Here is a 13405-nt window from a genome sequence, read left to right as displayed (position 1 = left end):
ACTTTTTTTACTTTACCTAACATGTTTAATAGCTTGATAGTTAACTGACATGAATTGAAACTATTGAATCTAAACTTCTCTCGTCACTGCATCTCAATTGTTGAACTTTCTGTAAATGTTTGAAGAATTCTAGAAGTAGAAACGTGGTTTTAGTTTCATTCATTTTAGGTAGAAAAATGATTCATAATTTTTATTTTATTTATTTATACTTTGAATAGATAGTGATACACATAGACAAACAGCTCCACCACAATTATGATTATGATATACTTTTGTGAAGTATCAAAATAATTTGGTGTTGGCAGCCACCAACCACATGGGAGCAGAGGTATTTAAAATGATTTCACTTACTATTAGGCTTATTAAACTTGCCATATATTATGGCTAGAATTTCAAAAACATGAAATGCTGATTTCAGTCACACTTTACAAGACATGATTCCATATGAGATGTGAATACTGTAGATGATTCACATTCCTCCTGTAGGGAGGAGTTGAGCAGGGAATAATCATCTATTTATATTGCAATGTCTGTTAATGTCTCAAGAAGCCTGACCCACTCTTGGGAACTTCGCCCTTATGTATAAGCAAAATCCCCATAGGATGAAAGATTTGGGTTTAATAACTGAAACTCATGGTAAGGAGTGGTTTTGAACATTTGATCTTGCTGAATTCAACTGGTCCAGGAATAGAAGCCATCAAAAGAAAGGAGTTTCTAACCAAGTAGTTTAGACAACAAAGAAAATCTTCACACTGGGAAACAACAATGTCTTTCCTGAGAGCGATCAGCCCATTGGTGAAGAACACGTTTCTCTCAGAGAGGGATGTTTTATCCATATGTGCGGCACAGATTGCAGCTGAAATAGAACAGGTGTGGTATTACTTTGACAATACTATCATCTTCTATTCTTGTATAATATTAATATCATATTTTGGTGCAAATGTATCTGATGTGAAGTAGAAATTAGGCAGATGATTACATGGATAGGTTGTTTAAGAGAAAAAAACTTTTTAGTGTTTGACTTTGAAAGTTTTTTGTATCATATTGGAGCTTGATAATCAATTCAAAATCTGTATCCTGAATTAAAACCTGTTTCTCTGATTTACTGAACTGACTTCTATCCTGGATCCCATTTTTATGGTTACACAGGGAAATATGGTTCCTTTTATGACACAAGTTTTTTTTTTTTTTTTTACTTCAACTGATTTTAGGGTGAGAGAAAAAACTATAACGAGGTGCTTGATTTGTCTTCTGGAGATCTCCACAGAGGGGGAATAAAACCCATCACCTTTGTTCGTCAAGTAGGTAGCAGCTTTCTACCAGTTTCTTAACCCATGCCTTTATGAGAAATTGGAACAGTTAATGCTCAGTGTTTCTGTGTGATATTTTTCAGGTCCTTGCTGCTTGCTTCTATCCAGCACTTTTGGAGGATGACAGTCTGCCATTAGATGTTAAACAAAGGGCAGATGGTCTTCTTAGACAATGTGATAGTGGAAGCGTAGGTGAGCTTTTGTCCATGCACAGTGGCATACCTTGCTGTTTTCATACATTTAAGTAACTTGATAAGAAAAGTGCAATTAATTGCCACAGTACCACTTCAAATGTTTATTGTCAAATGTTATGACTTCAAGAGAACAGCTAAATTTAAGCTTTCCGTTTCAGTGAGTTGATTAATTTTTTTATTTTTTACAGTGTGGACAAACAGGTCTGATCAAATGTTAATTGAAGTATATGAATCGCAGTTGTGTAGTGTTGAATCCTTTCATGTGTACGTGATTATCATGTGGTGCCAATCTCTTCAGGTTCATATACAGATTCGTGTGGAATCGCCAAAATCAAACAGTGCGTGTCTCAGTTCATTACCAGGAGAGACGGAGGAGTTCCTTCCTCACCCGACAACATCTTCATCACATCTGGGTCACAGATGGCTCTCATGGTTTAGTCAACAAAAATCATTTATCGCTTTTTCTTCCTTTTAAAGGGGACCTATTATGCAAAATTCACTTTTATAAGGTGTTTGAACACAAATGTGTGTCCATAGTGTGTTTAAACAAACAGCCTATAATGGTAAAAATCCACCCACTGCTTTTTTAAATCCCCATGAATCATAATCAGTCTCTTCAAACGAGTGGTTCCTGATTTTCTTACGTAAGAGTAGAGGAAGCCCGACCCATGACTAGTGATGATCTGCCATATTAGCATAGATCCCGCCCTGAGGGAGCCGCAGCAGTCTGCCATTTCTGTTCCTCGTTGTAGCAGCTGAAAATATACGTCTGTGCCAAAAACATTACAAATGATCTGTTATTGGATGTACCAACGAACATAAGAGTCTCCATAGACTCCTGGCAACTGAGGACGCAGTGGATAAATTTAATTTATGAAGGAAATGTGCCAAAGAAAGTCGTTAAAGTGTTATATATTTTGACAAATTATTTTAAGCCAGACTGTTACAAACAAGGGTCAGTTCAACTCAGATTTGCTCAGAAGTTGTTACTGAAAGATTTTTTGATTAACATGACGGTACATGCTAGTCGATGAGTTGAATCAACTTAACTCCACATCAACTACATAAATGTATCTGACATTTTGGCTGCGTGACATTCTCCGGTTTTGTTGTTAACGTGTGAGGGGCATAATAGGTCCCCTTTTAATATTTTTTAAAAGCAAATGCAATACAAGCACTTTTCTTTGAAAATGTAAGATTGGATGGTATAAGTTTAACTTCAAGTAAATATTTTTATTGTAGTTTATGCTGAAGCTGCTGGTTCAGAGCGAGGGCTCGTGTCGGACTGGTGTGCTCATACCTGTGCCCACCTACGCTACATTTACCCAGGCTCTGGAGGACCAGGGAGCTGCCATCATACCTTACCATTTGTGTGAGGAGCAGGGCTGGACACTGCAGGTGGAGGAGCTTCGCAGAGCTCTCCATGCAGGTAGAAGGACATGCAATCCAGTAGCGCTTTATATCTGCAACCCAGGGAATCCTACAGGTACAGCAATAGATTACACTTATTATTGTGAGAAATATGTGCCATCTTGTAACCAAAAATTGAGAAAAGGAAAATGGCTTCTTGTAATCATGAATGGATGAATGTTGCTTTGATTATAAGGTCACATACAGGGTAGGAAATCCATAGAAGAAGTGATTCGGTTCGCTGCAGAAGAAAGGCTCTTCCTACTGGCTGATGAGGTGAGTTTTTCTAAAGTAATGTAAGAGCTCTCTGTCATTAAAACCAAAGTCCCTTTCAAGGAAAGTCTGTTCATTCTGCGGCCATGTGTGCAACGCCTCCAGGCAGCTATTTGGGGCATCCAAGACCATGTCCTATCTACTTGAATGGGGGAATCCTGAAATCTCAAAACTGCTTGGCAAACTCACAGTTAAATAACATATTTCAAATCAGTAACAAAATCTGCCATGATTTTTCAGGCTAGATGCATGTGCAGTCCTCAAAACACTGTTTCTATAGTAACTGGAGCTTTTAATGGCAGCTGCAGTGATGCGATGACTGTACCAATCAGACGGTCTTGTTCCACTATATTGAGCATTGCACTTTCTCCCATTCATAAGTAATATGAGTGCACCATCTTTGGTAAAACACAATCCTGTTCCTGGAGGGACACCTTCCATCAGAATTTAGCTCTAAATTCGTCAAAGATCTAGCGGCAGCAAAAGCTGACTGTGTTGTCGTCTCGTGTTAGCTGCGTCTCGGGCAAAAAGCTGCGCTTGAACTGAACACACCAAAAGGACTAAAGGCAAATGTCAACTAGCATGTGTGTTCTGCACCTGCGTTTTAAGTAAATATTTGTCTTTATCAGAAGGTATCAATAGTCTTATTGATGTCATTCAAAAAGGGAAACCAAAACTAGGACTGCAAATATACAAACTGTAAACAAAGCAGCACTTGCTTACCATTTTGAATATTAATCACGCAGATCACTTTCTTCATTCCAGTCAGCTCATGTTATTTTGAAATATTCGTGCATTCGAATGCTCAGGTAAGATGACGTAAAAACAGCCTTCTGTCTGTACCGTCTTGACTTGCTTTCATCACTTTCGCTTTAATTCTCGTGCACTGACTCATTTGTTAAGCTGAACAGCCAATCAGAGTTCTCTCACCGATGGCCCGATGCCGATTCAACATGGTGAATCGGCCCAAAAAAACCTGACGGTGTCCGACTAGAGCCAACGGTGCAGAACATACCGACAAAATTAAGCTGACTGAAGCTCAAAAACGGCCCGAAATCGCCCAATGGCCGACCGTCGGCTTGGTGTATCTCGAACTTTACAGCTAAACTCTGCATAAAAGTGGCCCTGCAGGAACAATAATGCACACTTATGTTCTTGAACCCTCCATTGACATGGCTGTGAGCTGTATCTTTCTCTTCAGGTGTATCAGAGCTGTGTGTATGGAGAAGATGAGTTTGAATCCTATAAGAAGGTGTTATCAGAAATGGGCTCTACTATTGCCAGCACTGTGGAACTGGCCTCCTTCAATTCTGCTTCCAAGGGCTTCATGGGAGAGTGAGTAGCGTGTTATGCTCTTGAGTATTATTCTTCCTTGATTTCTCTCTATATATAATTACAGTGTATCGATCCTTATATTAATATTACTTTGGATACAAATAATAATAATAATGGGAGTGAGCCAGTGAGTCTGACAGATGCGCATTTATTTAATCAACAAATGGAATAAATAGCAAATCTATGTTAGTCTACTTCTCTGACCATTCTTTGTTTTCAGGTGTGGGCTTCGTGGTGGCTACGTGGAGCTGGTGAATCTTGACCCTGCCGTGAAGGAATACACTCGTACACTTTTTTCCACTAGGTCCAGCCCACCTGTTGGTGGACAAATTGCACTTGAGCTCATGACAGATCCTCCAAAACCAGGAGATCCCTCATTCCTCACCTTCTCTGAGGTTGGTATGCTCCATATGAGTGCTTAACATATACAGAAAAATCACATGCACAATTTACTTAAGAAAAAAAGTCCCCAAATCACCAATGCGCAGTCATACTCGGCAAACATGGATGAGCACATTTCTCAGCCTTGAACCATAACAAAATCTGTAGGGTATTAGACAGAGTGGAGTCATGAGCCCAACCGACAGGTGCCACCGGGAGATGTAGAGACCCAGGCGGAGTCCGATGTCCGAAGAGACCAGGTGAGACCGGAGGAATCAGGTAATTTATCACTCCAGACTGAGGTGGACTGAATTCAGATTCTGGAGGATGGGATGACCAGCCTCTACTTCATCCAGCTCCACTAATGCTCCCACTGGGACGGATGTACGAACTGGCACACACACCTGGTCAGACTGGGCGGCAGAGTCAAGCTCCTGGACGGATGTAGCCTCTGGCGGGGGGGTCTTTTGCGGACATAGGCTCTTGCTCTGTGTCCGCAGTGGGCGTGGGTTTAAGTTCTGGCTTTATGAAGTCCACTGGAGGATTTTGGGCTGGAATGGTGATGGAAATTGTGGAGCAGGCTTCCTCTCTTGCTGCTTCCACTGTGAGGGGAGAACCAGTAATCCATGAAGCATACTTGATGTACTGGAGCAGTGAGCATCTGGACTCCCTCATGGACATGAGGTCAGATGGTCAGATGGTCATAAAAAAGCCAGACTGGAATTTGCTTTTCAGTTCAGTGTTGATTCAGTTCAATAACTGTGTAAAGTTGATAAATTATGAAATTAGTTCAATTCAGCTATAAAGCAGCTCTGCAGAAAACAGTGATGTAATCATCCAGCTCAGTTCATTTCTCATCCGATTGTGTCAGTGCAGTCAAATCAATAATATTGCTGAATATCAAGTGTGAAATAAGCAAGCCAGAGGAAACAGTGGCAATGAACCCAAACTCCATCAGGTGACAGAAACAGAAAAAAAAAAACTTGGGAAAAACCAGGCTCAGTCGGGGATGAAGTTATCCTCTGGCTAAACGAATGAACACGGTGTGAATATGATTCCAGGCTGCATCACAAGTCAGATTGTGGATTGAAATCATTCAGAATATTTCATCCATTTGCTTCTGCTTGAAGATTAGGATACATCACATTGGCATATGGAGGAAGAGGGATTTGTAACTGGTCATAGGGGTCTGAGCAGAGGTTTTGTCTGGTTCCCATGGTCTTTGCCGATGATCTGTGCAGAAGGCTGCTGGTCGACAAGATCTAACTGGGGTTCTGTCTCTAGGGCTCGTCTAGTTGTTGTGGTTTCTGCTGACATCCAGGTCCACCATCTGGTCTCAATACTATCAAGGTATTCTAGAGTGCAATGTACTGTGCTGAGCATCAGAAAGTGTCTCAGTCGCAGATCATGGGTCCTCCAACAGGATAATGACCCAAAATGACGTACCTGTTGACAATTGCAGAAGTCTCATTGGGAGCTACAGAAAAAGCCTCTAAAGGTAGTGCAACAAAATATTAGGTTAAGGTTACCATAATTTTTGTCCATGCCATTGTCATTTGTTTAATTATTTAAATATTCTGTTGAATCAAAAATCCAAAGCAAAGTCTTTTTGTCAGTTTGTCAGTAAGTTATTTCAGAGAACATTTTGGTTCTTTACTTTTTCATGGAAGGGTACGAACAAATTTGCTCACATATGTATCAGGGAGAAGGCTTTCCTGCTGGATGCGCTCATTCCCCAGTCAGGGCTTTTTGGCGACGTGGTTTATGCTGCTCGAGAGCTCATGGCTTTTGCAAGCGGTTCTCGCTCTAACTCTCTCCGACGTCCTCAAGGGGATTAAGGAAGTGGTAATGTGGTCTGTCACCCCCTCACAGCTGGGGTGCAAGATCATGGAAGCTTCTGCCGAAAATTACAGATGTGACAGATATGTTGGAGCAGGGTTGGAACTGAACTCTGCAAAATGGTAGCTCTTGTTTTAAAGACTCACCAAATGGTCTCATGTATTGGTAGACCTGATACAAAAGAAATGATAAGGTTGAAAAGTGTCAATATCAGTAAAAAAATATATAATATTAGTCAAACCAATTATCTGTCTATCACAACTTCTTGATTTTGTATTGAACTTAATTTATCTTTTCTGTCAGGAGGTCCAGTCCATTAAAAATATGATAAGTAAAAACGCTTGTCGGATTCAGGAGGTCTTTGGTGAGATACCGGGGATCAGCTGCCAGCCACTGAAGGCAGGATTTTTTGTCTTCCCCTGTCTACACTTACCTCTAAGAGCAATAAAATGGGCCAAGGTGAGAATCTGTGTATTACAACAATTTGTGAATAACACTAAATTAAAAATTCTACTGTTGTTGAATAATAGTAAATAGTAATGCCATTTAGCCTATTTCATCATTCAGTCTAAAAGTCAGTAGCATCCCTACATGACAGGAAAAAAAAATGTAATTTGATTGCTCATAAATGTTATAAAACCAAATCTTACCTTCTTCTAAATCACAATTGTAAGTCAAACACAATCTGACTGAACTATTAACACATAGTTTAGTACTTTTCAATAAGACAATGAAAACAATAGTAGAGTATTATGGAAGTAAAAAAATGACAAATGTATTTGAAACAAAAAAAGCTTGTTGAAATGAACTTGCTTGCATTTTAATGCATTGTATTTTTAGCTTGCATATTTATGGCCTGATATTCAACATGGTTGTATATTTAAGCTGTGAATATTTAAATTCAAAATATTTTACACACATTTGCATTATTAAAAATTCAATAATCCACATTCACCTTTCAGATTTCACTTCCAAAATAGTCAGTCTCTTTAAAAATACAGCCTATAATATTCGATAGGCAATTTTCGGTCCATTTTATTTCGCTTTACAAATTTGCTTCCACATTCGGTGGTTCAAATTCAACAGAAAATTCAACATTGCACATCCGGGAACTGCAGGAATAGCAGTAGAGTACCGATGCAAAATCATCATCTGCTGTTAGACAGCCTTACCAGTAGGTGGTGCAAGTGTGTGTTGACGAAGACCAAAGCAACAGGTAGAGATTCATTCACAAAAACGGATTTGCAGAAATGGAGCAAGCCATTCACAGGGCCAACTCTTTAACAGTGTAAATAAGTCAGAATACATGAAATAGCTTTAGACATTAAGCAACGTTAAGCATGTTATATGTCCCAACGGCTGGGTAATCCTGGAGTATGACGTATGAGGGGAAACCCTAGTACTGCAGCACAGCGCCACAATATAAAGTTAAGGAGAGTAAAACACAACCGTTGGTTTAAAATTAAAAATGTAATTTTTAAACCCAACGGTTGGATTTGTCCATATTGGACCCAAACATGCAGGATACAGGAAACATTTAGTTGAGGTTGTTGCTGCTAAAAGAGGATCTACTACACACTCTCAGAATTTTTTTTGCTAAAATTTTACCTTGAGGGGTACAACATATGGTCACTGGGGCAGTACCCTCAAATGGTCATCTTTGTACCTTATTTCCCCATTAAAGTTCAAAAACCGTAAGGTTGCATATTACTACTCCAAGGTACTAAAATGCACCTTTTAGGGGTAGATGAGGTACAGAGTTGTCCTTTATGGGTACTGCCCCAGAGACATGCTGCTGTACCCCTAAAGGTACAATTTTTGCAAATGTTTTCCTGACAGTTAGCTGTCCTGTTCCTTGAGATCTACCTTCTTGCAGAGTTCAGTTCCAACCCTGCTCGAACACACCTGTTTTTAAATAACAAATGTTCATGAAAATCTTAATTAGCTTGTTCAGGTGTTGGAGCTAAACTTTACAGGAAGGCAGATCTTCAGGAACAGGATTGACATCCCCTGATCTACAAGATAATCATTTCAAGGGTTACTCATTCCAGCTTGCACTGTAAATGAATGCTCAATGACTTTGATAAAAATTTGAGAAGCACAACTGTTTGTGTAGTATTAGTTTAATCATCATAAGATCATACCCAACTATAGGAATAATCGACACATAAATCAAAATACAAGGATCTTCAGATTTCTAATCAAGTCTCTTTACATATGGCTGAATGAAATACTGATACTTAAGTGTTGCCGTGTCTCGATACACATTATGTGAGTTGTGGCCCATGATCAATTGCATTGTCTTTAGTCAAGCCATAAACTCTGAATAACTAATTAACCAGAATCACAGCAGTGAAGAAATCTCTTTAGGCAATACTAAAATGCAGTAACCTGACTGTAGTTCTCATATTTTCTACAATTAAAGTTGTTTTCTCCTTGTAGAAAAAACAGATGGAACCAGACATGCTGTATTGTTTGCATTTGCTAGAAGAAACAGGTCTGCATGTGAGGCCGGGCTGTGAATATGGACAAAGAAAGGACAGCTATCACTTCAGGTGTTTGCACTGCCACTGTTGCATGAGTGATGTGAATGGATAACTTAAACAAAACATTCGTAACTAAATCATGCTGGAAAATGTGAATTTGTCATTACTTGTTATCTGTGTGATTTTATTGTTTTCAATTGCCAAATTGTATATGAATTCTGACTAAATTACAGACCGTTATGCTTACCATAGTAGACATTCAAATAAACTGTAAACGTTAGCCCATTTTAATTGAAAGCATATTCTGTGTATCCTATAGATTCTCTGTGAAAACCAAATTCTCAATTGTTTCTCAGGCTTTTTGTGGCAACTCATGAGGACACCATGGAAGATGCTCTACAAAGACTGAAGACATTCCACAAGCGATTCATGAAGGCGTTTTCTTAGTGTCATCTTACCTGCTTTTGTTAGCTGCTTATGTCAGACTATGAGATTTGTTTGAAAGTTAATAGAATTTTTTGACCATTGCTTATATTCCTAAAGAGCTGAGATAGATGGAACACCCTTTGATTTGATTTAAATTTCTCTGTTTTCATCCATTGGCCCAACAATGGCGTCCAATTGTATTGCTATGTGTTCTGTCTTTTTGGTGCGCAATGTAATTTAGTTCCAATTTAACTCTTTATCTGCCTCAAATTTAGGTTGAGAGGTTACAAGAATTTTGGTCATTGTCTAATAAATTATTACATTAATACATTTGATTATTATGATTGTATACTTTAGACTGAACTCATTCATTTTGAGTCCAATTATCGCACCAGCTGTGCATACAAATCTCACGGTCACACACTCGTCAGTCGTGGTCATTAGGTGGAGGTAATTGACTAATACTACACACTGTAAAAAATGATCGTAATTTTAACGGTAAAAGACTGTAAAAATGCTACAGTGAAAAACTGTTAATTGGTTAACAGAAAGTTTCCGTACTATAAACGGTAAATAACTGTGATAGATCTAACGGTACATTTAATGTAATTTTACTGTAACATACCGTTAAATTTACAGTTTTTGAAAGTGAAAAAACAACTCATTGTATAATTTACAGTGAAAAACCGTAAATTGACATTCCCACAATTCCCTGTGACACTTCACATTTGAGGTATTTTTGTTGAAATAACTATGTTTGTTTCTTCATAGTTTTCTTCGTTTTTTCTAATCAGTTATGTACATTAGGGGTTTATGTTACATTTAATGTTGTTAAATTAATGTTTATTGCATTTTTAAAATTTCATGTGTTACCATGATGGTGTTTAATGTTTGTGTGAATGACACTGTGCAGCTTCTATATATATTTGTAATAACTTTCTTGTGGAAGAACTGCTTGTGTTGAGCTTTGATTGATCATGTGACTCTCATCACTGCTGTGTTTGGTGGTTATCAGTGTACAAAACAGATATTAATACTTCAATAGGACGGTAAATTAACATTATATCATATTACTGAAATTTACTGTTATATTTACTGGTTTATACTGTAAAAATGTTGTTCAGAATAGCACGTACATTTTACAGTTTAAACCAGTAAATATAACAGAACTCCAGTGTGTTATATGCTGGTTTAAACTGTAAAATGTACATGTTATTCGGTAAAAGCAATTACTGTTTTGTTGTATATTTTACGGAATTGTTCTGGTAACCCCAGCTGCCAGTTTTTTTCCGTAAAAACTACGGGATTTTTTTTACAGTGCAGTAGTCAACATTTGAAGTGGATCAAAAAAGTTCAAAGTTGTCCTAATACAAGAACGGTATTGTTCAAAATTCATGTATAAGTATGATGAAGGTTTTTGATCCACTTCAAATGTTGACTACTGTATATAGATTATCTGTCCTTTATAGATACTGTATATAGATGTTTTTTCTTTTATAAAAGTACTTAATTTACCCAGGGATCTGTATAAATAATTAAAGCAAGATTAAGTCCAGCCAGAAATCATGACCATTATAATAGAAATAAGCAGACCAGTAGAAAAATCTAGTTGAAAAAGGCACAAAAAAAAAAAAAAAAAAATGTGCAGAGCCATGGGTTTCCATGACCAGGATTGAAAACCACTAAACTAAGTTAAGAGAGAAACTATGAATAGGTGTCAGAAAACAATGAAACAATTAGAAACCATGGAAACATACAAAGAACTAAACTAAGCAGACTAAACCATGATAAATACACTGACAGGGACCATTTTTTGCAGTATACATACTTTTACTTTTGATACTACTAAGTGCATTAAGTCTTTCCCTACCAGTGTTTTTCATTTTAAAAAGTTGCCAGCCACCTCCAGCATTTTTTATCATTTTCACAAAAATGTCATGTCCCCAGAATATTTTGTTGTATGAATATCTGATGCAATAAGAACATCAAAAGAAAAAAGATTCAGCACTCTTTCAGAAGATGTCATAGCACCCCCTAAACAGAAAATTCTGTGTTTGGCGAGGGAAGAGTTTAGGTATGCAAGATAATACATACTTTATTCCCACTTTTCAAATATTTTCTATCTAAAATAAACGCTTCTCTGAGCTGATGTGTGATGGGAAAATGGAGAAGAATGAGTTCGGAAAACGGCGGATTCGAACTTGGGTCATCGCATTAAAAGTTACTCTCCACGACACGTCTTTTTATCAGTGGTTTTTCTTTAGTAATTTTGTCTGCCTCAATCATACAATGGTGGGCGGAGTTAGTGTAATTAGTATTCTAAGGAGTAACAGGTGAGCGTTTTGTCTTCTGTCTTACGTGTCCCTGCAGACTGTTCCAGAAAAACATGAATGCAAATAAAAAATTTACTCTGCACACTGCTATCTTGTTTGCCATTATACATTAAAACAAGTGTGTAGATTTGTTGTGATATACAAATACACTTTAATTATTTTAGTAAAACATAAATGCCAATTTTTCAATTTTAAACAACATTTTCTTTATAACACTATTGTTTCTCACATAGCAGCCTATAAATAAGTCCTAAGACATAAAGCGCCACCTTTATTTCAAGAAAGGGGTCCTTTGTAAGGGGATCATCATATCTGGCTATGCTTGGCATCAAAAAGTTTGAAACTCCCTGCTCTAAATTATTTGCTTTCTTGAGACTTCAGACATCTCGAGACGTTGTGGAATGTGAGCAAAGAAAGCATTGTATTTGTGTGTATTCCAGTGCATGAATTTGTTGCTCACATTTGTTTCAAAGAAACAATTGGAAGCCCCTCATGAAAAAAAAAAAAAAAAACACTTTATGCACTGCAACTGCAATTTAACTCATTTGTATTAATGAATTTTTTAGATCAGATTTCACTGGACAATTTAATTAGATTCCATTTCATTTAATTCAATTTCAAAACATATTATATCTACCATTAAGCTTTTATAATGACGATTCTTTAACCAGAACTATTGTTACAAAAAGATTCAAGAACGAAAACAAAACCAGCATTCAATCATCACTGATTGGGTCACAGGGGTAAGATTTAATAGGAATTACAAATACAATATGAATACGGAAATGTTTTTTGTCCGTGTGGAATTTTGTAATTTGTCTGTGCGTTGTCATTGCATAAAATAAGAAAAACAAAAGCTTTAGTTATTAATAAACTGAACAGTATTTACATTTGTTCTTTTCAGGATCCCTGAAAATACACAAGTGAGTGCATATCGGACAGAAACTGAACCACTGCCCTTCATGTGGGAAGAGGTTTACCCGATCAAGTCATCTACTGATTCATCGAGAAAAGTATCGCACAAACCAGTGCGTAAAAGACAAAAAGAGGCATTTCACATCAGTCTAAGGGCGTTTTTAGACCTGTTGATTGTTTGCTTTGTTCTGAAACAGGGACTTAACTTGTTATAACGTTGCATTTTCTTATTGGTACAGTTCGCTTTCACAAGGCAACCTTTCAGAGCGTACCAAAATGTGTTTATGCAAGTCACATGCGAGTACAACTGTCCTCTTATTGGTCAGACTCTGATAGCACACCGACATCACAGAAACATCTATTTGATGTCTGCATTTACATCTGCTAAATGTATTTTCAAGAGTGTTTGCTCATCTGCAATACTTATCGGAGACGTCTCCTGTCAGATGTCTCATAGACATCTAAAAGATGTCTGTAAGATGTTTATGGTTTAGAATGTATGT

The 13405-nt window shown here is 37.6% G+C and overlaps 1 protein-coding gene across 1 annotated transcript; it reads left to right on the top strand.

The window, feature by feature from the left end:
- Positions 1-765: 765 nt before the first annotated feature.
- Positions 766-9930, top strand: LOC311087189 (alanine aminotransferase 2; the record flags this gene model as incomplete). The annotated part of the gene is made up of 11 exons (XM_084120464.1): positions 766-870; positions 1212-1301; positions 1394-1502; positions 1803-1936; positions 2747-2990; positions 3111-3190; positions 4389-4522; positions 4743-4917; positions 7046-7201; positions 9185-9297; positions 9585-9930. The coding sequence occupies 11 exons, from the start codon at positions 766-768 to the stop codon at positions 9673-9675; spliced, it is 1431 nt and encodes a 476-aa protein (XP_083976590.1). The 3' UTR covers positions 9676-9930.
- Between the last annotated feature and the right edge of the window lie 3475 nt (positions 9931-13405).

Source organism: Abramis brama (assembly GCF_963993115.1).
Source record: "Abramis brama genome assembly, chromosome: 7".
In the NCBI taxonomy this organism is placed as follows: domain Eukaryota; kingdom Metazoa; phylum Chordata; class Actinopteri; order Cypriniformes; family Leuciscidae; genus Abramis; species Abramis brama.
Note: the sequence above shows the minus strand (reverse complement) of the source record. Positions and strands in the feature narration are given on the sequence as shown.